The sequence below is a fragment of the Urocampus carinirostris genome, chromosome 9 (assembly GCF_059441175.1).
Source record: "Urocampus carinirostris isolate Australia breed hairy pipefish chromosome 9, RoL_Ucar_1.0, whole genome shotgun sequence".
NCBI lineage: Eukaryota > Metazoa > Chordata > Actinopteri > Syngnathiformes > Syngnathidae > Urocampus > Urocampus carinirostris.
In genome coordinates this window covers 22524583-22551798 of record NC_142357.1, presented here as the reverse complement: position 1 = coordinate 22551798, position 27216 = coordinate 22524583, and the positions used below count along the sequence as shown (strand labels likewise).

The window sequence follows — 27216 nt, the reverse complement described above, 5'->3', positions numbered from 1 at the left end:
CCTAATTGCGATTTTTAGATCTCTATTGCAATATCAATGCAATTTTTGATTTTTCAAGAAAAGTGCATTTTATGTACTTGTTTTGTTTTAGGGAGAACTTAAACATAGTGACACGCAAACCCACTTCAAGTCGATGTCCTTCTAGACTGAGGGTATACGACTGTAACAATAACTATAGATCTACAAATTAAAATAGAATTGCAGTTGAATAAATAGTCTTTATTGTCATTTTACAAAGGTATAAGGAAATCGGAGGGCTGCTCCTTTCAGTGTAAGAAAGCTATTTAGGGAGCAGCTGGCAAGCTACATGCTAGGGTCGGGTAACTGCGACTTCTGCAAGGTCTTTGTGAGGATTTAAAGAGTCACAAATGTAGCGGTTTTCCATGAGAAGTAGTTTGTTTCATGGGTAATGGATCAGGCGTTGGTGATTATTCATGCTCAGCAGTGGCGGCTAAACAGTTGTTAGCCTAGCTGATAGCTTTCCCTTTCGACGCCGCCTCAGTCAATTCCCGGAAGCGATAAAAAAATCCAGGCAGTAGCCGCTTGTGATCAATCTTTTCTGTGCATTTTTCTGACTTTCCTCAGAATCTGACTTAATTAATTTATTTTTGATGTAACGAGCTACTACAGTTACGAGCTGTGACGTTTGTTTTGGGGGCCACTTGCGCGCCCAGCTGCTTAACTTAGTACTCATACCAGCCAATCCAAGTCGGGCACAGACATCTTGCAAACTTTGCCTCACCATTAAAACCTGCTTCTGATTGGCCACGAAATTTGAGAGTTCTTGTTAGCCATCACTTAAATAACAAACTGGAACTATAAATCCCTGTTTTGCGGTTACACTATTGCACATTGCGATATCCATTAGATTTCAGTTTATCATACAGCCATACTTGAGGAGATGGAAAAAATAAGGTACCGTTAATTCCGGACTATAAGCCGCTACTTTTTTCCCAAACGTTCAGCCCTGCGGCTTATTCAGTGATGCGGCCAATTTATGGAATTTTTTTAACGACCGGTAGCGGCGCTCGAGTACAAAAGGTAAGTTTTAGACCGGTGGAATATGTGCGCCGAGGAAGACTGCAACTTCTTAGATTGTGTACGGATTGACTACATGACAAATTATCTTTCCGATACTGAGGAAGACGACTTTGATAGCGTCAGTTGTAAGGAGACAGACGAGGACGTATTACCATGAATTTTACAAGTACGGTATGTTTTTTTTTAACAGACCCGCTTACTGCCTTGCGAGCGTGTTGCTAGTAGCGCGTTGCTACCTTTCACAGAAACGGTTTGGGATGAAAGTTACATTATTATTATTGAAGCTTTGAAAACTCTCCCGGTGTACCGTCTTTCTTTGTAAATATGTGTAACCATGTATAATATGTATTTGCAACTGTATATTTTTGTAATGTATTTATTTGTATGGTATTTATTTGAGACACTTATTCTGATGTTTTGCGAATCAAAAAAAGTGGGGCGGAGCAAACGCGGGCTGACGGGAAGTGGGGTAATGGTGAGTGAGACCTGTTTGTTGTCGCGGCTGACTATAGTGGATATATATTTTTCCCACCCTTACCTTTGGAAATATACATTTTTTTTTCTTGGATTACTTTCAACGGGACCCAGACTCTGCAGGTTTGCATCAAACGTTAAGTACCGGTATCATTTTCCTTATATCTTGCCAACTGTGGTTTTTAGACTGTGCACTTTATATTCAGTTACAATCGCGAAACTTAAACTCGGGTTTGGATTCATTTTTTTATTGTGTTACATGTTTTAATGTGGGCGCATGCGGCTTATATACAGGTGCGGCTTGTGTAAGTACAAAATCGGTTATCCTCTTAAAATGTGGTGGGTGCGGCTTATAATCAGGTACGCTCTATAGTCCGGAATTTACGGTAGTTCTCTTTGGGAATGTTTCATGTTGAAATAACCTGTTCCAGGGTCAAACTTTTGTAAAATCTTATCACATGTACTGGACTGAAAACCATTCTTTTGTACGGGTCATCTGCGAACAAGTCGCTTTAGGTTCGATGTGTACTAAGTGAAGTCTTTTTCCAGCTCGACTCACGTGCTCCTGCTCCGATCGCCATTTGTATGAAAACAAATGCCGCGCACTGCGGGCATGCTGCACCATTGCGCTGCTGACAGGCCAACGGCGCAGCTCGCCAGCTGCTCGTCAATCATGCAGCGAGGTTGCTGTCTAGCACGCTCTTGCATGCACTTCCACACACGTGCGCAACTTGTTTTCCTCTCAAACTGTGAAATTCCAAGCAGGAACTTCAATCGCACATTGGAGCTGGAGGTGTCCACCGGAAAAGGAAGTCAAAGAGCAGGTAACTCGAGATAGTAAGCGCTGCCAATCTCCTGCATGGCAACATGCTGTGACTGTGCAAAAATGTGTGTGTGTTCGATGTTTGTGTTTAAGGCGGGAATAGCAAGTAAGCAATCGCGTAAAAGGAATTGAAAACCGAGGCATTGCTTCGAGTAACTTTGCGACCTTTTCCCAGTGCTTGCCAATTTGTTCTGCCCATATTACCTTCACCCCAATGTTCTGCAACATTCAACTTTTGCCACAACTGTGGGAAGTATCATGTGTCCATTGCATTGTTTTAAACAAGAGCTCATATTGAGATTCATCATCACAGCGCGGAAAAATTATTGGTGGCTCTCTGCCCAGTCTGGAGAACATTGATGGTTTGCGGTACCATAACAGAGCCAACAACATTATAAATGACTTCTCTCCCCACAGCTATCCCTGTTGCCCTGTTGGACTAACAGGCTCATAGACAGTTTTATCCCCAGGGCCATCACCACCCTAAAACAAGTGCACAAGACTCTAAAAAATCTCATCTCATCTCGTTAGCTGTACCGCTTATCCTTATTAGGGTCGCCAGGGGGCTGGAGCCCATCCCAGCCATCTACAGGCAGTGGGCAGGGGACACCCTGAACTGGTTGCCAGCCAATCGCAGGGCTAAAAAATATATAGTCTATACATAAAAAATAGGTAAATTTTATTCAAATTTTTGAAATGTTGTTGCTGCTTAGTGTTATTTCACTGTTTTAAGTGTAATATTGCTATTTATGTGGATATTCTTTTTATGAGATGTTTATCCTGGAAAGCCTTCATTCTCCACTCTTTCACAATGAGAGTGGCACTACCATCTTCTGGAGTGGATATGGTTTTCCACTTAAATGTGTGGATGTGTATTCAAGTCGTTTTCGATTCATGAGACACTCTACCGACAATGTTATGATGCTACCAAGTCCTTGCCTGATCCTCCATTTTGTCCCTAGTAATGATAATGCATAATGTTTTGGCTTTGCCAGGCTTGGCGTTAACGAACTTTCATCTTGGGTGAGGTTGTTGGGGCTGTAGTATGTTGAAAAACCGCCAGGGAGCCACTAGGGAGTGCCAAAGAGCAGCATGGCTGCATGCAGCTCCAGATCCGCTTGTACGTAAAAGCAGATGTTTATTGATTAAAGTGAAATCTATCTGGGGTGCCTCAACGCGAAACCTATAGTACAACTAAGTACATTTCCACGAAAATCAGTTCAGCCATTTCGGAGCCTATAAGCCACATACAAACACACTCACACACAAATCTGGATTTATAGTTTATTAAGTTTAGATTAGATAGGATATGATTGTCGGTATACTGTCCATTTACAGCTACACGATTGAATTTTTACAAGTGCATGGTAAGGATAAAACCTGTTTTTTTTTAACTGAAATAAATAAAACTGTCATGATGACTCATTACTTTCACCTGTGCCCGCTCGTTGGGCGCCAGCTGCTGCTGGCTACCCGATTGGTTCCCAGTCCTACTTAAGTCCTTTCAATCGCCTGTTGTCAGTCCGTCAGCGAAGCTCTGTTTTCACAAGGCAAGCATTTTTGACTCTGACTGCCGTCGGTCCCGTTTTTGCACCCGTTTTTCACCCGTTCGTTCCTGATTTCCCCGTTTGTCTCCGGCTAGAACTGTTTTTTTGACCGCCATCATGTTCTGATCTCCCGTCCCGGCTAACAACCTGTTTTTCCGTCTACTACATTGCGATCTCCCGCTCCAAAAGATTTACTTCCACATTCGGGACACGTTCCGATTCTGTGAGCGGCTTGCTTCCCGCGTCCAGTGAGCACCGGATCGTGGGCGCTGCCTTTGCTCTATATCTCAATAAACTTGTGATTAACGTACGCATCTGGGTCCTACTTCCGCTCTGGTCGTGACCCCAAAAAATGTTTTAGACAATAATTCATTTTGCTCCATTTTTAATCTAAGTTCTTATGCAGCAGTTTACTTTTTCCCCCTGTTTAAATTAATTGTTGGCGTTCAAGTTTAACACAGCTCAGTATGATGAGTGTATGTAAGTGTCCTGCTTTCTACTGTTTTTGACAGCACCAAAAACTTGCATTGTCTTACACCCTGAAAAATAGTGTTATTTTCTTTGCAGTTGTTGTATTTTGTGCCAAAAGGTCTTTTCCAAAAATGTGTTCTCTTTTATGGCAAAAGTAAGAGCAGTCTTCTCGAAAAATTGTGCATCTTCTTTACGATACAGAAATACCAAATAATGCAAATTACTCCAATGCAAATTATAAATTAGTTTATCTTCCTAAAGTATGCTGTATGTCTGTATTTTGACAAAAATTTCAATTTTCAAATTTGTATAACATGTTCGGGAGAGAAATCAGGGTTTCTACAGCTTAAGGAAAGTTACATTCAAGACTTTTAAAGACATTTTAACGCCCTTTGTAGTCAAAAAACACAATTGAAACAGACAAAACTAAAAAAAAACAAAATATTTCTTGCACACATTATATCGTGCCTCGCACACATTATGTGGCATAGCTTTTAAACACTTGTCGGACAGACACTTCTCATTAAATTTACACTTTGCCAAGGTCCAAACTAAATGGCTCTGTCTGAAGTTGCTATTTGTATTGTGGGTAGACTTAAGATATGCGTTAACTGTGAAAGACCCGACTGAAACCAAATCACCCTTTTATTAAGGTCAGGTGATAATGCCAAAAAAGTAAATTTGTGAATTCTTAAATAAGACAATTGATAAATGTTACTTAATCTTTTTAGTTCAAACAAATATAAACTTTATCAATGTGTTCACATTTTTAAGGCTTTCAAAAATTTAATTTAAAACACTGTAATTAACAGGGTTGGGTAGGGTTACTTTAACTGGATTACTTTCAATTATTTTTGGATTACTCCAATACCAAATATGCTAATAAAAGACAAAAGAAACTAAATATGAATAAAATGATGACTCACAACACGTGGTAAGCTTTCTCTCCTGGCTTTAATCTCTTTGATCTCCGGGAAAACTAACATAAAATGCGACCGAAACAAAATAATAATAATTCCAAACAGCTTGCCAACATCATTTTTTGCCGTTCCATGTATTCCGTTACTCCCCAAGCATGCACAAAATTTAGTAATTTTATTCATATTTAGGTTCTTTTGTCTTTTATTAGCATATTTGGTAATGGAGTAATCCAAAAGTAATTGAAAATATTCCAGTTAAAGTAACCCTACCCAACCCTGGTAATTAAGGTAAATTAAGGCCTTATTTCTAGAATAATAAATTAAATACCTTTTACAACTTCAAGGATCCACGAGAACCCTGATGAATGCAATTATTTTATATGATCCAGGACTTTATGTATATTGTCCAAAGAAAACTACACATTTTACTGGGTTATAATGAAGAGTGCAATTTTAGGGTGCGTTGTACTATGTTTCCTAAAATCACAATCCTCCTCTGTTGATGTTATTGAGGCAGCAACTGCACCGTTGATAGAACATGCCCATGTCATGCCCAATTTCGTTGTCACAATATGTTAGCCCATTTGTAACAATGACAATAAAGGTATATTCTATTCTATTCTATTCTATTCTAACATGGCCGACCACCTGCAATGAAATGCTTTCCTAGGGCGCCGCACTATAGCTCAATGTCTTGCGGAAAATGGATGGTCGCAGCTCGTCTGGCGCACAAATCCAACTGGCATTATTAAGGTGTTGTAAAAAGAAAAAAATGAATAGAACCACGTGAGTTGATTGAAGATATGCGATCGGAAACTAATTGGCTGCTGTAGCAGTAAGAAACGGAATTAGATGAGCATTAACAGCCTGGCTGCTTGCGTAAAAGTGATGGATGAATCTGTTCTTGAGCAAAGGGAGTCAAATCGTTTATTTGAATCACTGACTCGTGTATTCAAGTTTAACTTTTCAATGTTTTGAATTGATATTGATTGACTTGTCTTTACAATCATTGATAAAAACGTACGTAACATTGTATACAATAAGATTAGACATACAACTCCAGGGTAAAAACACATGATATAGACTTGAATGAGAAAAATAAGATAAACTAAGATGCCTGAGCGACATTAGAGCATTACCCGTGGTTGAGACGCGAAAGCATTTTTTAGGTGGCATTTCCATTTTTGCCAGAGTCATTCTTTTCTAGAGTGACCGACCTGATTGCGTGCAAAAGATTTTGATCCTGGCCAAACTTGTCCTCGCCTGAGTAGAATGTCTTTCTGGAAAAGCTGCTGATTAGGCAAAACCCAAATCACTGAGTTTGATTTTTGGGGCAGTTTTCCCGTCTGGGATTACTTACCTGGCTGACTGTAAAAAATTGTGTTGATTTATGCATTTCTGGTTTGGGAGAGTGGAATGTCTTTCTGGAAAAAAATGCTTATCCAGCAAAACCAAAAGTACTGAGTCTAATTTTTGGGGCAATTATTTTACGTATAGGTCAACTACCAGCTCAGTAGCCTAGATGGTAAGGCGCCCGCTTTAAGACTGGGAGGTCGGTGGTTCGCGCCCCGGCCGAGTCATTCCTAAGACTTAAAAAGTGGTCGGCGGCGCCCTCTGTTGGCTGCGGCTGCATCGGCTCGCTACAACGGGTCAGGTGCAATCGACATTTCGTTCTGTGTACATTGTTACACAGAATGACAATACAAGGAAATTATTATTATTATTATTATAACTTCTAGCTGTCTGCAAGAAATTGAAGGTTGTTCAGGCCTAAAAGAGGGGAAATGTCTTTAAAGGAAAATGCTTAGTCAGAAAAACCATAAGTGTTAAGTAATTTATTTGGGCATTTCTTCACATCTAGGGTAACCCATCTGACTGTAAAAGATGATGTTGATATCCAATGTCGGTCTGGCTTAGGAGGGTGGAATGTCAAAATAAAATGTTGAATACATTTGGTTTCTTCTCACGATTTTGTCTCACATCTTGAATCTTAGAAAATATTTGGAGTTTTTTTATTTCTATGTTTGAAGCCTGAAATATGGGAATATGTCGAAAAGTTCTTGAAGGGGGCACTGTAAATCCAAAATGAATTATCACCACTCTAGCTTGGCTTGCGGGTGATAAAGAATGTCAGGATAAATAGGCAAAAAAATTTACAAGGTAGTGCTCAGGGACTGGACTATGTTGTAATAACAGTGCAATGAAAAGTAGTGCAATGAACTTTAGAATCAAGAAAAAAAAAACCAAAATATCGCAAGATTTATGTTTTTCACAGTTTTCTGCGCTTGTTTAGGATGGTGAAGGCCCTGGGGAAGACATTTTATTATTTTCCAGGAAAACAAACTTTCATAGAGTATATTTTAAATGAAATTGATGAGTTCTTAGCGGGTTTATTTTTGCAGGTAGATTTAAACACTACCACAAATCCAATACAGAGCAATCGAAGCCAACTCGTATTTTAAAAGCGGGCAAAAGTCACGCTGTGATTTATACAACCGATCGAGTCTTTCTCCAAGTTGAGTGTGAGGCCGCCATGCGGAACCCAAACTATTCTCAATCAAGCCTCCACTTCCACTTCAAACTCAATAGCGCCCGTCACAATCTCCTGCGTCGGCGGCAATGAACAGCGTTCCAAATCCACTTACACACTGAGCTCTCTTGCCTAATTGAGTTTTAGAAAACGTCAAGTTGCTTCGCTTGGGGGCGATGGCGTCTCCTCGGGGAGCCCGCCACGCGAAATCCATAGCGGTGATGCTGAAAAGCTCCGGCCCGGAATCAATTACAACCGGGAGTCTTCGTCTCTCTCTCTCTCTCCCGGGCGTGGCCGTGTTCATAAACAGAACAATAGTCCGTCTCCCTGTAGCGCTTCAATTAAGCTCGGTGGGATTGTCGTTTCAACGGATGCTAATGAAGCAGCTGTCCGTCATACATATGAGGAAGTTATCTCCAGTCCTTTAGCTCATTAGGCGGGCACGCAGGTACTTCGCAGCAATCCGTGACCTTTACCATCTCCATAAAGAGCTCGTTTCCTTTCCCAAAGTTAGCCCAATTAGCAAAGAAGCCAAACTGTTCACCTCATGCAGAATGAGGAACAAGTGGGATGCTTCGTTCTTCAAAGTCTAAACTGGAACTCCCCAAGTTGAACGGTCTCTTTTCTGAACTTCAAACAAAATCCTTGATAAAAAATAATGTGGATTTAATGAGCTGTTGCTATTTGGGCCCAAGCTGATTTCAAATACTTATGAATTGTCTGATGATTGAGCGGTGAACCTTCTTTTTGGGAATGTGAAAACAAAAAAAGACATTTACACAGGGTCAATATAGGTGCTTGAAATCCTTGAAAATACTTGAACTTTAAAATTGTGTTTTCAAGGATTGAAAAGTGCTTAAATTACAGTGGATGTGCTTGTAAATGCTTGGAATTGTCGCCATATTTCTTCGACAAGTCTGCTCGAAAATGACGCTGACACTGCTCCCCGGTAGTTTCGCTTTGCCATTGCATTTCTTCTTCGCTTCTTCTGACATAAATTTGTGCAGCATTGTCTGATGAAGCATCATCGCCCCCTTACGGGTTGTGTCTAAGAGGACAGGTGCATGCTACACCTAAACGGTGCGCTATGAAATGTGTATTGGCACAAGCAACTTATGTTATTAACATGTTGTTATTAGTAGAAGTAATGGTTAAACATAAGCATGCTTATCCATAAAACATTGGTTTTAAAGATACTGATCATGCCAATGGTTTCTCATGCCAGTTAGAAATTAGCTTTGGGGCCGGTCACACAGCCGTTTGCGGCTGAATCACAGCTAAAATTTTGCGTTTTTTTTTTGCCCGTGGTTGCCCGCGATGGAAAATGCGCAAAATTGGCCAACCCGCTGTTCATCGGTGGTATGCCCGCAAAACAGACGCCGGCGACTGTTCCGCTTCCTCATCGCGTCATTTCCGCGTCATTTTCTCGTGTGGACCACGGGTATAAAAGCTCCCGAGCCGGTGTTGTGCCCAAATCCGACTCCTACGCACCCCCCCCACACCCCCTCGCGTGAACGTGCATTCTGCTGCGATCGCTTTTGTTGGAAGCGTGCATTGACGTTGGTGACTTTTTCATCCGCGTTAACAAACGCATTTTGTAGAATACGATCGAACTTTATTGTTTAAATAAACGCGTCATATAGACTAGGATCTCCCAATTGTTATAATTAGCTCGCTTTATTGTTTTAATAAGCGTTTTATATAGAATACGATCGCTTTTGTTGGAAGCGCAGCAGAATGCGCGTTCACGCGAGGGGGGGAGGATTTTATATACGGTGTGCATTACCGTTCGATTACGTTCACAACAAAAACAAAGACGGAATGGTTTAAGTTGTATTCCATTCCCAACAAATGCAAGACGAAGTGGTTTTGGTTATATGTTCGCCATTACATTCCCTAAAAGTGATATAAAAGGGAGATAAAACAAGGTAAAAGTGGTTGTAGTAGCGAGGGGATGCAAATCTCGGCAGGGATGTATTTCTCGGCATAACACCGGGCTGTAGAAATCATAACCGCTCAAGACACAGTCCCGTGAAGATCAAGATTTCAAGCTATGGCACCGAAGAAGCCAATATGTTATTATTGTAATAGTTTTTCATTTTTATTTTATTATCTTGTTATGAAATGAAAGGAAATGTCAAGAAATAAAAATGGATTAAGACGAGGTCACTACGGTGACAGGGATCCATTTCCACCTCTTGACGTCTCGAGCACAACTGACGTGTGCTCGGCAAATCGCGCTGTATATACGCGGAGAAAGGCGTTTGACCGTCACACGCGTAACACACTAATTTCACGTAATAACACAGCGATACAGGCGCAGAACATGCTATTACCGTGCTCCACCCACGATTACCCGCTGAAATTTCCCGTCCTACCCATGTGTAACCACGCCCTGGCCGCGGCCAGAGCACGTCGTTCCGCGTCATTTCCGCGTCATTACCTCGTGTGCCGCCCGCGGTTAACACGTGCTCAAAGTTTTGAGCTGGTCAAAACTTTTTCGCGCGTGTGAATTTCCGACCACGAGTAAAGCACTGCTGTATCTCGTCTATATGGCGGTCTCAAAGCGTCCAACAGTGCCCAACAGCGTCTGCTTCACGGCCAGAATTTTTTGGCCGTGGTTCAGCCTCGATACGCCCGTGAAAGGCTGTGTACCCGCGCTCTAAAGAATTGAGCAGCGTAAAACTTTTTCGCGCTGCCACCCGCGGGCGAATTCCCGACCGCGTGTTAAGCACTGCTGTATCTCGTCTGTATGGCGATCTCAAAGCGTCCAATAGCGTCCGCCTCACAGGCAGAAATTTCTGGCCGTGATTCAGCCGCAAACGGCTGTGTGACCGGGCCCTTTCTTAGAAAATCACTATGATCTATCAATGGTGACCTATTTTCAGAATCAGTCTGCAGGCTATTCAGGTGCTCTTAGGGGCCTACCTGTTGCCTGCGGGTACCACATTGGAAACCCCTGATCTTACAATATCTTGGCCTAATTTAAACTATTTTGAGATTGCACTTTATAATCCAGGACCCCTTTAAATCCAAATTTTTATATTAAAATTACAATTATAAAATTGGAAATACAATAGCACTCAAAAATGTAAAAATGCACCTTATAATCCAATGCACTTTATAATCCGAAAAATGCGGTAATTGGATTTAGCTGTGGAACTCATCACAAGAAGCACATCTTCTATTGCGACTAATATTTTAGAATCTTTCTGATAAATGTGAAGTTTAAAATCCATTATAAAATATAGCTTCTTCTTTTAAAATCTGAAAACGAATTTTATTCATAATAATGAACACCCAAATAAGTAAATAGCTTCGGCTTCACCCTATTCCCTTTAGGCCCATATTTAAGTACTGTACCATTCCATTGTACAACTGTCCACAAATAGTTTATTTTTTCCTTTGGGGAATTAATAATTCACAAAATAATTTTGAGTGTGTTGTACCTAAAAAAAGCTACAAAGACTGTCAAAATTTCCCTTTTTAATTTAAAATATTTGACTTATTTCCCACATATTCATAATAACAAAGTACAGTGGAACCTCGGTTTTCGAACGCCTCTCAGTTCGAACAAATCGGTTCTCGACCAAAAATCTAGAGAAATTTTTGCTTCGCTTTTCGTTCAAAAAATCGGAGTTCGAACGCCGGTACGCTAGGGTGCGATTCTGAGCGGAATACGGGTGTAGAACGTGTAGATTGCCCCCACCCCTCGTGAAGAACTGTTATGACGTGCGCGCGCACTTCTTTTTGCTTTCGTTTTTAATATCGGTGAACGGATTGTTTTAACCCCTAATTATGCCTCGGAAGAAGGTCGGTGCAAGCTGCAAAGTTGCTACAGGTGAAAAAAGAAGAGTAGTGCGTACAACTATTGCATTTAAGAAAGAAATAATAGCAAAATATGAAGAAGATGTGCGAGTTTCCCTTCTTTCGAGGGAATAGAGCATGGCTTCTGCAGACCACCGCAGAGGTAAGAAATCCTATTCATAAATCTTTTCTTTATCCTTTAACCGCTCACCACTTGTTGTGGAGACCTTGGTGCTAAATGACGTGTAAACGACCTGATTTTTTTATTTTTACACGTTCATGTTAGCGTAATCTTTCGTACGGAAGATTACGCTAACGCAAACGTACGATTAGCCTGGGTTAGCTTCATGTTTACGGTCATGGTAAACATTTAGGGTGTTGGAACGGATTAAAAGGATTTTACATTACTTTTAATGGGAAAAACGATTTTCGGTGATCGACCAAATCGGTTTTCGAACAGGGTTCTGGAACGGATTATGGTCGAGAACCGAGGTTCCACTGTACATATTTAGAAACCTTTTTTCAGTTTTTTTTCATTAATTCTTTGGCGTAATTTTTACAGTGGTGGGTGGGTTGGTTATAGCGCGTGATAAACCTCGGAGCATCATGATAAACTGGACTCAAGGACCGCGAGAACCTGAATTACTACACACATAAACACAACATTGCTCAAACCAAGGACAGGAAATAAGGAACTTAAAATCCGAATCTTTCGAGCTCTGAGAAAAAACATGACTTGATCCTGTAGAGGCAACGAAGGTTGACCTTCAATTTGTTGATTCACTGAATAATCTTTGCACCTCTGAGGCAATTATAAACCCCATCATGCAAGTGTCAATTTGCTGTGGATCTTCACTATTAGTCAACACTGAATAAATATTGAGTGTGTTTCACAAAAGTTACTTTTTAATATTACATATTTTGACACGATCAGTGTTAGGATGAATGCAAAAGAGATGAGGGAAAACCCGGAATGCAATTACTTTTTTCGGTAACGAGCAATGCTCCCTCTAATTTTTCAGGAGTCTGAGCGTTCACACAAAGTTGGTGAGCAACGCTTAAAACAACAGTGAGCAACAGCAATCCTAAGTGTGGCAACTAAGTCATTATCAAACATGTCAAAAACTTGACATCACGATACATTTTGCTGAGTTTCCGGCAATACAAAAACATTTTTCACTTTTGAATTAATTGACTAATGTATTATTGCAAAGGTTGCACGGCCTACAAAAGTCTTTTTTTTTTTACAACAATTCTTTCACAAGACTTCCATTTCTTTTTTTCCCTGGTATCTTTTGTCGCATAATATTAACATTTTTGGTACTCAATTATTCTTTTTTTCCGATGTAAAATTAGTTTCTCCATACATCATGCCTGGAGAAAAAAACATAACATCTTGGACAGTACCCAGAAATGGAGAAGGTGGTTTGAAGCGCAGAGACAAAATGGATATGGAATTCTCTCTAACTAATTTCTCTCTAACAGTGGGCATGCACCTACGATGGAAATTTCAGGCCCCTCCATAATTTCTAAGTGGGAGAAAAGCAAAATAGCAGTGTGTTCAAATACTTATTTTCTTCACTGTATGGTCATTTGTAACTAGCAAGCTACTATCAGAAAAATGCCCTACTTTTGGGTGTCAGTAATGAGGGGTAACGGAATTACTTTTCAAACTATTATAGATGCATATATATATATATACATATATATATATATATATCAGCATGGCAGCGCGTGTGTGGCACAGTTCTGTGGCCATGAGATCGAACCTTCCTGTGTGGAGTTTGCATGTCCTCCCCGTGCTTGCGTTGTTGGTTCATACACTTTTTTTATGGCCGATAAGCGGTGCAGATAATGGATATATATATATATATATATATATATATATATATATATATATATATATATATATATATATATATATATATATATATATATATATATAAAATATATTATATACGAGAGCCATATCTCCCTAGTGGGAGGTGGCTAGTGTCAAGATCACATTCCCCTTTTTAACTAAAAGGCAGACATCAAGGGGGAACAACCACTAAGTAGAAATTAGCAACTGTGTTCCGAGACTTACTTTTAATGAAAAGAACTTCCTGGGAACTGATATCATTTGTAGTTTTTTTGACACAGAACCAGAGGGCGTAATTTACAACGGCAGCAGATGTTTGGGATTCCCGTCGGCGAGTTCTCTCACCGTGTAAACACCTTGTAAATCCCCGCCATAAACGTTGGGAGAATACCGGCGTAGCATTGCCAAAGCGTTCAGTCGGAGCTCAAAATATGCCCTTAAATTGGCGAGAGAGATGAATGGGCCACCTGCCGCACGTGACGCCTAATTGATTACGAAGAACGATACAGAGTCGTTTGAGGTGGGAAGCAATCTTACCGTCCACGTGGAGAACGTGCGTCTGGAAGAGTCTGTCATAGCCGTCGGCGTGGCAGGTGTAATTGCCCATGTGGGCGGTGCTCACCTTGGTGAAGTACAAGGAGCCGTCGTCTCCAAAATCCTGATTGGAATAAAGACAAATGGAGACCAATGAAGCTTTGGCAGAAGAAACGCAACACATTACTTTGCAGAATGAGTGAATTACAATCGGGAACAATCAACGCTCGCTTTTGTCAAAAAGCAAAACATTCCTCTGCGGTGGAATGAATAATTCAAACTGCTCTCATCATTAGGCGGATTAATTTCTTCTGTTTTATTTTTCTGGGCGGCCTCTACTTGTTGCTGACAAAATCATTAGCGCGCAGTTTTTTGTGAGCATTGGCAAATGTTAGTTCTATTAGCGTGATTGTTTATATTTAGAAATTATGGAAAATACGGCATTATAATTTAATATGACACTCGGAATGACTAATTGGCCTTATCCGCATTAGATTGTGTCTGGCGCCCATATTTTGAACTAGTTCATACAAAATCTTTGTCCCAGCTGACTGATTTAGGGCCATGTGGGGGTCATTCATTTGCTCCCTTGGGCATGAACGGGTGCTATAAAGTTGGCTAATTAAATTAATTATGAAAAAATGTCATCTCAATAACACACAGTCGCTCCGCTACCGATGAGATTAATTAATTCCCGGATCAAGCTTATATCTAGAATTTCTCTGATCTCGAACAAATTTTCCCTATAAGAGTTAAATGAAAACGAAATCATCCGTTCCTGGCATCCTGGGTTAATCCTTACCACCTGTAAAACACATATCACTGATCACTAAAACACATTCAAATAGTAATTAAACACACAAACACATAATAAAAAAAATGATATTAATGAAATAAAATAACGCTTTGCAGAGATGATGCAGTGTTGCTGACTAAAACCGTATAGTGGCGGTGAGAGCATCTACATGATCAAAGCAACGCTGCCATGAGCGGCTGCCTTTCCAGCAGCTCCCCTGTTATCTCTCACTTTTTGTGTATTTTTTGTTTTATTGTCTGCTTCTATCTTTGATGTTTATCTTCCCGTTTTGACAACTACACTATGGATTACTTCTATCCTATGGACATGGGTTTTAGCGCACAAAAATGCGTTTATTCAAGGAATCAACTCCTTGCCCCTAAGAATTCTCGTGCCGGCGTGATGAAGGGGCCTATCGTGGAGGAAGAACCGGAGCTAGCTAAGCGGCTAGCGGTGTTATAAGTCTTCGGTACCATCCGCAATCATGGTAAATGCGAACTCACTACCAAATGAGATCAACGAGTGCTGGTAGAAAACATTGAAGCGCACAGAGAGCGCAGTTGCTGTGTTTTGCGGAAACGTGGCTCACGTTTAGCATTCTGGACGCTAACGTGTAGCCACCCGAAGCTCCCCGGAGCAATCCGGCTTCAGCGTCGCTATACAGAGACACAAAAGCTTACGGGAATCGGAGAGGAGAAGGACTCGCTAACACGAGGTGGTGTATCCCTGGACACAAAGAAAAAGATTTCCATCTGCCGCAGGGATGTCGAACTTTTGGACTGGCGTGTGACGTCATCCACTCCGCTACAAGCACCTCTAGGGCATCATGTTAATCTGTTAATAAACAACGGGGTAGACTGCTGGAAGTGTGAATTTCCCTGCGGGGATGAATAAAGTATCTATCTATCTATCTATCTATCTATCTATCTATCTATCTATCTATCTATCTATCTATCTATCTATCTATCTTATCACTAGACCACCAGTAGTACAGATATACACATTAATTGTATGCATTACCAATCCTAACCACCGTATTCTACGGTGAATAAGGCGCGCCAAGTTATAAGATGCACTTTCAAAATTCTGGCCAAATTGGGGTTTACCAGAAGTCTGCAAGTCTGGAAAAAAACGTTAATTTTTTTTTTTATAATCAATATAAAAAAACAGCAAACATCACTTTTTAAATACTATTTACTCTATTACTAAAGCATCCCAGTATTTTAGGTGAATTCTTAATGTTTTTAAAATTAGCTTTCCCTCGAGCAATGCCATTGGCTTAAAACAGCAAAAACTTGCCCATTGCAGTCAAGGTAACATTGTGCTCAATAACAGATTTTTTCCTCTAGTGGAGGTCTATTTAAAGAAGGTATTAATTTACATCGAGTAACTCATTTGGGACAGAATGTATAGGGACATTAAATATACTGTAGTTAACACGTGTGAGTGTGCAATTTGGCCTGGCGAGGTTAACTGTGTTTTGAAGCAGGTTACTTGTGACGGCCGTATTAATTATAGCCTCCTAAGGGTAAATCCACCTGCCCTTGTATGGCCCCCTTACCTCCTTACATAGCAACCCCACAAAGCCATACATACTCAGTAAGCACGGAGCTGGGAAGCTCTAGCGAAGCCCTTGCCTCTCTGACTTTCATCCTTGCTGTACTTCATTTTTCAGTCTGCAAGGTTGCTGGCGGCGACCCTGAGGCCAAAACATGGTGTCCATTTGCGCTTAAAGACCAACAAGGCCTTATAACGGTAGTTCACATATACTGATAAAATTAAACAAAGTTAGAGTCTGCCTCATTGAAATGAAATGAAATGATCTGCATTTATATAGCGCTTTTCAAGTCAATGGCCCAATCCCATTTCTCTCACTCGGCCCTGAGGACCCTCCAGTGAGGTCCCTCGAAGAGGAGTGCCCTCCGCGAGTGAAGTGCAAAGCGGAGATGGCTTGGACAAGACTTGCAAGGTTCCACCCCTGTCCAGGAGATGGCGGTAATATTAATTGGCTGTAGACCTCAGTGACGTATTGGTCTACGTCACATGTAAACAACTCGAGTCTCAACTTGTAGTGTGTCAGTTGGAGAGTTCGTGCAATGTTAAAAATGCCCGCTACTGCTGTGTTATTACCGATTGCCTGAAAGCTCATCATCTTTTCCGTGTCTCCAATAAACGGAGGAGAAATGTGCTATACTGAAGACAGCTTCGGCGCTATGTAGTGCTGATTCATCTTTACAAGGTACGTACACTCATTAAAAAAATGACCCGTTCGGTCAAATACAGTAAAAGTTAACATACAATGCACGTTCACATAATACCTTATGTTTGTGTAGACATAAATGGCAATCTACTTATTAGTATCTTAATGCCATTTTATGACATATAGTAGGGGTCTTTAGTGTGTGACATGATGAAAAGTAAACAAACACAAGAACAGTCCACCTGACCCTTAAGCTGACATAATATCGTCACCAAACTTCCCTGTACGACCCAAAAACCTTGGTTCATAAGGAATTTAATTCAAAAGAGTTGTCATTGGATATAAAAAAGCTCATTTCAACATGTTTTCATGATGCTTACATCATCTATGCCCACATTTATGTCTAAATTGTCTGTTATCTATTGTGTTCCAGAGTGGCTGTCCCATAAGCGTGGACAGGTTGGACAGGAATGTTCCCATCCTGTGCTTATGGTTCGATGTGAAGTCAAAACTCATTCAGGACTTAAGGTTGAGCAAGAAGGTCATGTGGGCCCTGCAGGAGCTGCTAAAGAGGGAACAGGGCCATGGCTGGAGGGCCTATACTGGCTGGCCCACGGTCTGTCCTACCGTGTGGTGTCACGGGTTTTCAGGGTTCCCAGGTCCACGATACACAGAATTGTCCACAGTTAATATGGAATAAATTGCCCAAAAGCCATGTTTTAGGCTTTGGAAGTCAGACCCACATTTGCATTCCGTGCTTTTCTGCATTACTATTCAATAAACATCTTTATTTTGAGTAACACCTTGGTGGTTTATTTCATAATGATGTGAGATACTGTGTGTGAACTATGTGACTGTTGGACAGAAAACAACTACAAATCACTCCAGTTTAAATAATAGTTTACTTTCAGAAAAACAAAATCACATTGGGCCGAAATACATAATAGTAAATAAATAATATGTCACAAATTGTAACAAAAATATACCAATACTTCCATAAAGCTGGAAAACACAAACTGGAACTTCATTGAGTTCTTAATAAAATAAAATATTTTCCTTTTATAAAACAAAGGGAAACATTGCAGGGATGTCACTGTTCTGGAAATTTGTCCACGAGCTTCCCAAAAAGGACGGGAACCGCTCAGTTTTGGCCACAGTTTCCTCGAGCCTTTTCCTCACTCCGGCAGACTCCGCTTTCAAAAAGTCAAGGAGTGTATCGTGCTTCCTTTTTTTTCTGGGTGATTTGGGGTTTGGCGCCGGATTAGAAGATGCCAACGACGTGCCCGTCGGTGTGGATGGCGTGGTAGCTGTGATGGTGGCCAGCTCTTCCACGGGACGTTCTACATTGGCCTTTAGATTGGGTGGAAAAAACAAGAATTACTTAATGCTTGTGTATTGCACAAAAACAACTGTGTATAGGATGCTCAACAAGTTGATGTGAGAAATTATAGGATGTGTTCTGGATAATTATTTGATAGTGAATAGATACACAAAATTGACATGTTATTCTTATGGCTGTAAGAGCCTTCTATTGGCCAGCATCACATATGCTTTAGAATTGTCTCCACATTTGGACAACATTTTGAAAAGGTAATTAGTTTACTTAATATGTGTTTACAGAGAAGGCAGTGGACTGTGTGATAGTAATTTGTTTCAACTGTATTTCCACGTGAAATTCGGAGACATTACTCATAATGCATGATGAAAACTAATGCATTCTGATCTCACATGAAATAATCATATTGTAAATAAAACACGACACCCGAAATTGTGTGCAGTAAACAAGCGCGTATGTCCAGAACGTTATTCTGACTATGCTCCTTTAGCGACTGGCCATGTACATGTAAAAGCACGACTCGTTTAAGATACAAACAGGGATGGGCTGAACCGTGATTTTCTGCAGTTATCCTACTTTAGAGTTTGTAGCGTGAAGATTATTTTTTGGCAGCTCCCTTGGTAGATTTGTGCACTTCGTAAAGTAGCGATTTTGCAATGTTCATGTTTTAACGCGAAAATACGATTTTCTATTGCATTTACGTCCAACTAAGATATCTCAATACATTTTGTTGCAAATACATGCGTGGTTGTGGAAAACTACTTACATTTGTGCGGTTCCTTTCCGGGCATGTTTGTTGATATTGAGAATTCGCAAAGCCTTCTGGGTAGTCACTTCGCCGCCAAGTGAGGTAGGGAGCCCCCTCGGTCTTGAAGTGGTTACGACATGGTTTGAGGTCACTTCTGCCTCGGACTTGAGAGTATCGGGACACACTCCATTTTCACGTGAACGCGCAAACCGAGTGACTAGGGCACATAGCGAGTGAAAGTGCGAAGAATGGGACTCGGCCAATGACTTCCCAAAGCGCTTTACATTGTGCTTCACATTTCCCAATAGCGGCCGTGATCTGTGCAGCCATGTAAGGCGCTAACCTGCTTATTGGGGGTAATTGGGGGTTCAATGTCTTACCCAAGGACACTTCGACAAGTAACACGGACAAGCCGGGATTCGAACTGGGATCCCTTAATCCTAAAACGATCGCTCTACCTCCTGAGCTACTGCCGCCCCATTGGTCTTTACAGGGTTCATACACCTTTTTTGACCAAATTTGAGCACTTTTAAGCACTTTAAAAGACAATTTTCCAATTTATCCTGTGCCCGGCATCCTGGCCTCTTCATCGGTCCTTTTGGGTTCGACACGTCCGGTACAATGACGCTTCATTTGACAACGCCATACAAACTAATACCAGCTACCGTTAGTCATGAGGGAAGAAATGCAATGGCCAAGCAAAGCCACCAGAGCAGGCGTTTCAGTGTCATTTTTAAGCAGACTTCATTTATTTTTTCTTCATTTAATGCGTGGTCTATCGAGTCAGACTGCCAGCAAACATGGCAATAATTTTAAACATTTACAAGCACTAAACCTTGAAAATACAACCAAAACTCTCAAGCATATATAAAGATTTCAAGCACCCGTACTAATTCTGTCTTTACTATTGTCATTGATAACAACGTAGTGAAGATTGTTTACAACAGGATATGATGTGATACTCCAGGATAAACATGAAATAAAGGATTAAAAGAGAAAAATCAGGCAAAACATTTTATTCATAAGGTAGTGCTCAGAGACTGAACTAAGTTTTAAGTGAATCAGAACAATAGTGCCATGAAACACAGTGCAATGACATTAAACACTTAAGCACTTCTGAAATAAGTTTAGTAATAAGACTCGTTTTTTTCTATAAATAAGCAGCAAGATGTATATTGTTGTGCTGGCAATGTCTCGAGATTGGGTAGAGCACAGCCATTAATGTTTTGGAATGTGCTGACTACTCCCTGTAAGTCTTCTCTGTCGTGCTTTCAGCAAACCCCAACGTAAAGCTGTACGACAGAATGCTCTTCACTGTGGAGGCTAACATGCTGCTGCATCAGACTCCTCCCGTACAAGATCATTCCTGTCCCATTTCATTTCTTCATGGATCAGTTGATTTCAAATATTCATGGACGCTCCTTAAATTCCCCCAATGCACGGCTTTTACCAATCAGATCACTTTAGTCTTAACCAATCACTGCGGCCCCACCAGGCTGACAGCTTCAAGCGATGATGCAACAGCCTGCAACAAATTAAACCATAAGCTGCTTTTTGCACTGTGCCCACAGACACGCTGGTCAACTTCCTGGCCCCAGCACACGTAGCCGCTGCATTACACAAAACTTGATGAAGACGGTTACAATTAACTAAGACAGACAAGGTGTACGCACACAATTAATATTTAAAAAGAAAAATAATTCAAAATAGAATATACAGGGGACTAGACTGTTTAACTTTTGAGTTAGGACAAAATGTTGGCTCTGTGGGGCAAATGCATAGCCTTTTTTACTCTGTGTTAAGAAAATCGTTATATATATATATGTTACAATAAATAATTGATTTATTTCTCTGTTTCTGTGCTGTATTGGATCTATTCTGTATCGAACACCTGCAATTAAGTTTGCTGAGGTAACCAGGTATCTTCGAGACTTTGTCTATTATTACTGCACAGTTGTTTTCTATTTTAGCTCAGTTAGGTGTTTTACTATTTCACTCAGTGGTCTGTTATTTTGACTATTATGCACTTTTTACATCATTCTCACTATTGGATGATGATGTTGCTGTTCTCTGATGTCCACATCCCTTAAGGCTGACCTGATTATTATAACCTGGAGGATTTAATGAAGAAGGGCTTTTAGAAAAGGTTGGATGTTCTTATCTGAAGGCTTCTCTTCCTTTCTGTCCTTGCAAGTTCGAAATCCATTGATGTCTTCGTCCCTTATTATGAGTGTGTAAATTTCAAAACTCAACACTCTGGCAACAAGGATTGGCGCTTTGTTGCATCCAAGATTAAAAAAAAAAATGTAAATGCTATATACAGTTCCACAGTTTCGTGCAGTAGTATTTATGTTCTTACAGTTTTGTGCCTTTGTTCAGGGGTGTGATGGCCCTGGGTAAGAAGCTGTCTCCAAGCCTGTTTGCCCTTGTTGGAGATCCGGTTTAAATGGCGTGGATATCAAAAAACAGCAAGACGATTGGCCCACAGTAAAGTATAATAGTCACAATCATCCTATGGCATCCTATGCAATCTCCTTTGCAGGTGTCCTATACTAAAAAAAGAATGAACTCATCACGTAAACTTATAAAATAAATATTTATATATTTTTTTAAGTTGCTGGTCAATGATAAGCTCCAGATAATGATACTTACAATCGTGAAAATGGGTGTGCATGCCCTCAAGAAGCCCAACTTCTTTGTGTACAAGCCATTCGAAAGTCAGTTTTTCAAAATAAGTCTAATTTAGACGCATTAGCAAGAGCTTCCAATGCAATTAGCACTGTAAGACTTTCCTTACGGTTTCATTTAGGTGCAGGGTCTCAGCAGCAAAAAAAATATTTTCCGACTTCAGCAACCCAACAGAGCCCTTTGCACATTCTTGGGCTCTCCACTCACGTAAATCCTTCAGACCGGCGTGAAGAAATAATCTGTCATGACGTTTCCTTCTTTGTCACGTCGTGAGATTTTTCTTTCGCTCTCCGTATATTTCTCAGCTGGATATATAAAAATGTGCAAAATTGAGCGTTTAAATGCGTCAGGCTCCTCCGTGGAGTGTCGGAGGATGGCGGTGGACAGCTGTGCCACTCATTTGAAGGGTCATCAAGATTGAATGTATTACATCACCGGCTTCACTGGAGCTCCCTTTATCGACTGCGACACCCTTGACTTTATTATGCATCACGCGTACGCATTCACACAGTAGAAATGTGAGAAAATAAAAATAAGGTCATCTCATCTGGTGTCTCCTCCACACTAGATTCACTGAGGCAAATACACATACACACTGTGTTGCTACTTTTGAAGCCCCTAATATCCACCTTCATTTTCTTACCACAACCCTGAAATCACCCCTGTTGTCCCTCACAGCCATTTCAATGCAGCACAAGAGCAAAAGATGTGCTTGCTTATTGTCTAAGTCTCAACACAGAGCACTAAAGGTCTCATAAGGGGCCAGCAACTACCAAACAATCCCAAAAAATGTTTTTTTTGCCAGTAATGAGATTTCTACAGGTCATTTCCATTTTTCTGTCTCCACGGCGAAAACGCCAGTTGTTTGCGTCCATATATAGTGAAAGTCTACACGCATTTATATTAGGATTGTGACGCCTAAATATTTATGTTTATGGTCACAAGTTTGAAGGTTTTATTTTTCTGTTGTTGATATGGGAAAGTGTGGCCTGTGAATGGTATGCTGTGTCACGACTTCTTCAATTATCTTGTCTTTTCTTCACCCTAAAAATAGCAGATTCATAATATGTTTAACACAACTACAATATGGTCACAAGGACTGTGGGGCATATTTGGAATGCATGAGTTGGGTTTTTGGAAAATCGCGAGGCGAAGTGTTTGAGAGGCAAAACGAAGGTATTTAACATTTTAATTCAAAATGGCGACCTGGCGATCATTTCGTGACGTTTTGTATGGCTCCTGGGCATTTATTTGGATTTTTTAATAAATTAAATTAGATTGAAGTGTCATATAAGTTCTGCTTATGGGTTTTTGGCCTATATTTATGCAATTTCCCGAAGGGTGAACAAGAGTACTTGACACGTTTTTTTGGTCCATTGTTTTTGTGTGTAAATCTGATATTCTGTAATCATACGATAATTATACGCTGCCATCACAGAAGCTTTTCTTCACCCTAAAAAAAAGGTAAAAACTATCTTCTGGATACCGGCTACTCAGTGTGAGGCCTGTAACAGTATTTCTGAACGTTTACTGCCTACTGAGGAGGAGAACAAAGGGCATTTACCAGTGAATATTTTCAAACGCCTACATTTGTTAACACACATCCACCCCTCCTAATTTGCGGCCAAGCGATAATTTAAAACGAGAATGAATAAATAATCGACAGTCTATCATTTTACATGAAGATTTGATTTTGTGGTGTCTTTTTGTCCGTATATTAGCAGTCAGTGAGGATTTTGTCAAACTAAATTCAGTTGGTGTTGCAAAATTAAATCATCAGTAGGCCCTTCCCAACATAATATTTAGCCAAAACTGCTCATCATGCTCATTGTTGTGTTTTGTCTCGTTTACTGTCGGAGGCAGGCAAGATGTTAAAAAAAAAAACAGCGACGACAAACCTTAAAATCAGGTGTGAAGAGGTATGGGCACCACCAGGCTGTATTTGCCTATGACACATCACAGGAAATTGTGCCCCTGTGACTCGTGTGGTTAAGGGATCCAACCAACCCATTGGTGGTCCCCAACTCCATTCTGTAGCATGGACTGGTTTAATTTCTGACAATATTCTCGTGGACCAGTTCAATAATAACATTAGTGATACTAACTATGACAATAGCAATAATAATCATGATCCTAAATCCACTGTGTAGTGATCAGACCACTAGGGATGTAGATGACTGTAGCAAAAGACCTTAGAATGATCTCATCATCAATTCATAATCACTATTTTACTCATTGTTCCAGTTGTTAGAAAAAGGAGAAAACAGAAAGTTGCACTTAAGGAGATAAGTAAATGCAAAAAGAAAGAAAAAAAAAACAAAGGAAGACAGCATTTTGGTATAACTGATCACACCTTTAAGAACAGTAAAGGCGGTGTCTGTAAATTGAACAGTTCTTCTTGCTGACCCCATCTTCTGGCTAAAATCATCATTGCAGCACTTTTTGTTGCGTGACCTAGATGTGCGCAAATAAACTTCATTTTTCATTCTTTTCAGTTTTTTTGTTGGCAATCAGACCACATTGGAAACAGTCCTTTTCTTATTTTCACCATTTTCATCCTTGAATAAAATATGGCCAGGCAGTCAAGGTAGTTAAGTTCAAGTAGTTTTAAGTAATTCAAGCACCCATACGAACCCTGTAAAAAGTCATTTTTCGAAAAACCAAACAACAACTTACAAAATCATCGAATTGAAAATATAGTTATAATTCAAGAATTTTTGCTTATTGTTCAAATCATTTTTTTAAGGAATGTAGTGTTTCTCCACTAGGAGGCGCTAAATAATACACATTGTCCTTTTAAGGAAAATGTCGATCGTGTTGCCTCTGGTTCTATGGGCAGAGTTTTCAATTGGTTTCAATAAACACGCTATACTTTAAGTTCACCCATTCACACAAGCATCTGTTCATGCATACATCCCCCCGAACGTAAAACTTCAGTTTGGTGTTTTGCTCAAAGACACAGAAAGTCAAATTTTAACAACTGAATTTTAAATGCTCTAACATAATGACAATAATGAAATTAATCACCTTTTTTACAAGAGCCACAAGGCCATCCCTTTTTCGTCTAAGAAAAAGGGATGAAATGGCTTTGAAGGCCCTCAATAAGTATTCACCTTAATTTTCCTTTTCCTGAGATCCCCGCCAACACTCACACTCATCAGGCCGAGTTCGGGCTTAAAATGTCAACCATTAGGTCGGGCCCGGCTTCTCTCTTGCCGTTTTTTCTTTTCTCTTATTTTTCTTGGTCGAGGATCTGCACAGCATGCACTTACATTTACTCGCGTAGTTATTTAGAGGACTGCTTTTTACTTCTATTTGAGTAATATTTTTCTGAAGTAACAGTACTTTTGCTTGAGTCAAGTCACTTAGGCGCCGAAGTTGCATTTCAAAGTCATATTATTCATATAACTTATCTAATAAAGAACATACTTACAAAACTATCAGTTTACCTCCAAATTATGAAATCCAACCCACGGTTTTGGGGTAAAAGATGCGACGATTCCTTTTTCTACCTCTGCGTCCTTTACGTCATCTTACAAGCTTTAAAAACCTTCTTTCTGCTTCTCAGCCAAATATTTCTCTATTTGCATCTTGTACTCTACAGAATATGATTTTCTTATCGGTGCCATTTTGTTTGTTGTTTTATTTTGCTGCACTTCGCCGCCGAAGTATTAATTTTAATTAATTTTACACTTGATTTGAGGGACCAAGCCCGAAGCAAACCCGAATCTATGTAATCAAGCCGAAACCCACACTTCCCCGGGAAGGGGAAGCTTGGGCTGGAAATTTTGACTTGGGCGCCCGTATGGCTCTTAGAGTGACAGCAAGTTGCAGCCTATGAAAGTCATGCACACAGACAGTCCCGCCCACCCAACGCACAAAACCCTTCCTAACCTTAGCATTTGCTGTGTGCTGTCTGCTGCAGAACCAAATGCCCGATCAATGACAATGAAGGCGATTCAATTAAAAATCCGCAAAGGAGCGAGGGGCCTCTGTATTCGAATTATGTTACTGATTGCAATTTTCAACAGGTGACAGGTAATTGTATGAAATTCGATTTTTTTAAAGTAACCCTCTTAACCCAGTGCGAATACTTAAATCCATAATCTGTCTCAACTACAAATTGTGTCCCATTGATGTCAAACTTACGTTGATGTCGTCCAGGTTCAAGGCGTTGAGGTTCTGATTGTTCCTCTTCCACAGTATGGGCGGGCGGCGCGGGCCGTTGATGGCACACATTAACACGGCACTCTGGCCTACCGTCACCGATTTCACGATCACCCTCTGGTACTCTGGCAGTTCAAGGAGATACACATCTGTCCACACAGGAATGATCTTTTATTAATCATGATGCATGGATACAGAAGCAGTTTGAAAACAAGTTTAACATTCACTAAATTGCCATCGGGACCAAGATTTAAATCCCCATTGAGAGATTTAAAATGTGATGATTGATGAATGTGATGTTAGTAACCGGTGTGCACTAAAGCTTGTGAAAAGAAAACACTATTGGTATTGCAATTTAATGAGGGAGGATACTTAAATAATTTAACGATCCCTGAACAACCAAAGCAGGGAATTGTCAGCGAGGTATGCTTGGACCAAGGCTAATCTTGGCTTCAATCAAACTTAATGAATAGCAGTCTTGCTAAGACACAGGACAATTATCCCCAAGCACTTCAAGTAAATCGATGCATTGCAAACAGACTCTCGCAAATCCGGCGTTTGGGACTATGAATTGGACTTCTTCAAGCAATAACTCTAATTATCTCGATAAAACCTAAAACCAAAATCCCTGGAGATAAACTTTAACACGTATTCTGAGTGTACTGTATTCTGAGTTCTAATCCTCAAACATAAACTTTGATCGCAAACCCTAAACCTGACTAACGAAACCCAAATATCAACTGACCATGACGACACACAGGTGCCTCAAACTTGAAATTCAAACCCATATCTCAAAACCCTGAAGTATGATCAAACTAGCTGTTGTAAAAACCAAGCTCAACTCCCAAAAAAGAAAACTTGGGATACAACACAGAAAAAGATTGAACAATATGTTTGAAACGACTGTGTGACACAAGGACTGTCATGATTACCGATGTGATTCACATGTGCCCGCTCATTTGGCATCCAGTGCTGCGGGCTCTGATTGACTCCCTGTCCCTAGTTAAACCCAGTCCCGTCGGTCCCCTGTTGTCAGTCCGCATGCAAACCTCTGTTCATACAAGGCCTTGACTCCCACCTGTCCCGTTTTTGCCCCCGGCTACGACCTGTTTCATCCCGACCACGTCTGCTCTCCCGTCCCAGCTTACGACACATTTTTTTTCGTGTTCGAATCACAACCCAAGTGCGAGAGCGTCTTACTTGCCGCGTCCAGCGAACACCGGATCGTGGGCGCAGCGCTTCCTCTTTATTTCAATAAAACTTGTGGTAAACG

The 27216-nt window shown here is 40.5% G+C and overlaps 1 protein-coding gene and 1 long non-coding RNA gene across 2 annotated transcripts in view; both read right to left on the bottom strand.

The window, feature by feature from the left end:
- Positions 1–27216, bottom strand: part of fstl5 (follistatin-like 5) — a 179908-nt gene that overhangs the window by 50308 nt on the left and 102384 nt on the right. Inside the window, exons 7-8 of the mRNA XM_088343264.1 lie at positions 25926–26092; positions 14012–14132 (exon numbers count right to left, since the gene is read on the bottom strand). Coding sequence (XP_088199390.1) covers positions 14012–14132; positions 25926–26092 — 288 coding nt within the window. The remainder of the gene's footprint in view (positions 1–14011; positions 14133–25925; positions 26093–27216) is intronic.
- Positions 17888–19547, bottom strand: LOC148359607 (uncharacterized). The gene is made up of 2 exons (XR_015851333.1): positions 19107–19547; positions 17888–18354 (listed from the first exon to the last, which is right to left on the bottom strand). It is a non-coding gene; the product is annotated as an uncharacterized LOC148359607 (long non-coding RNA).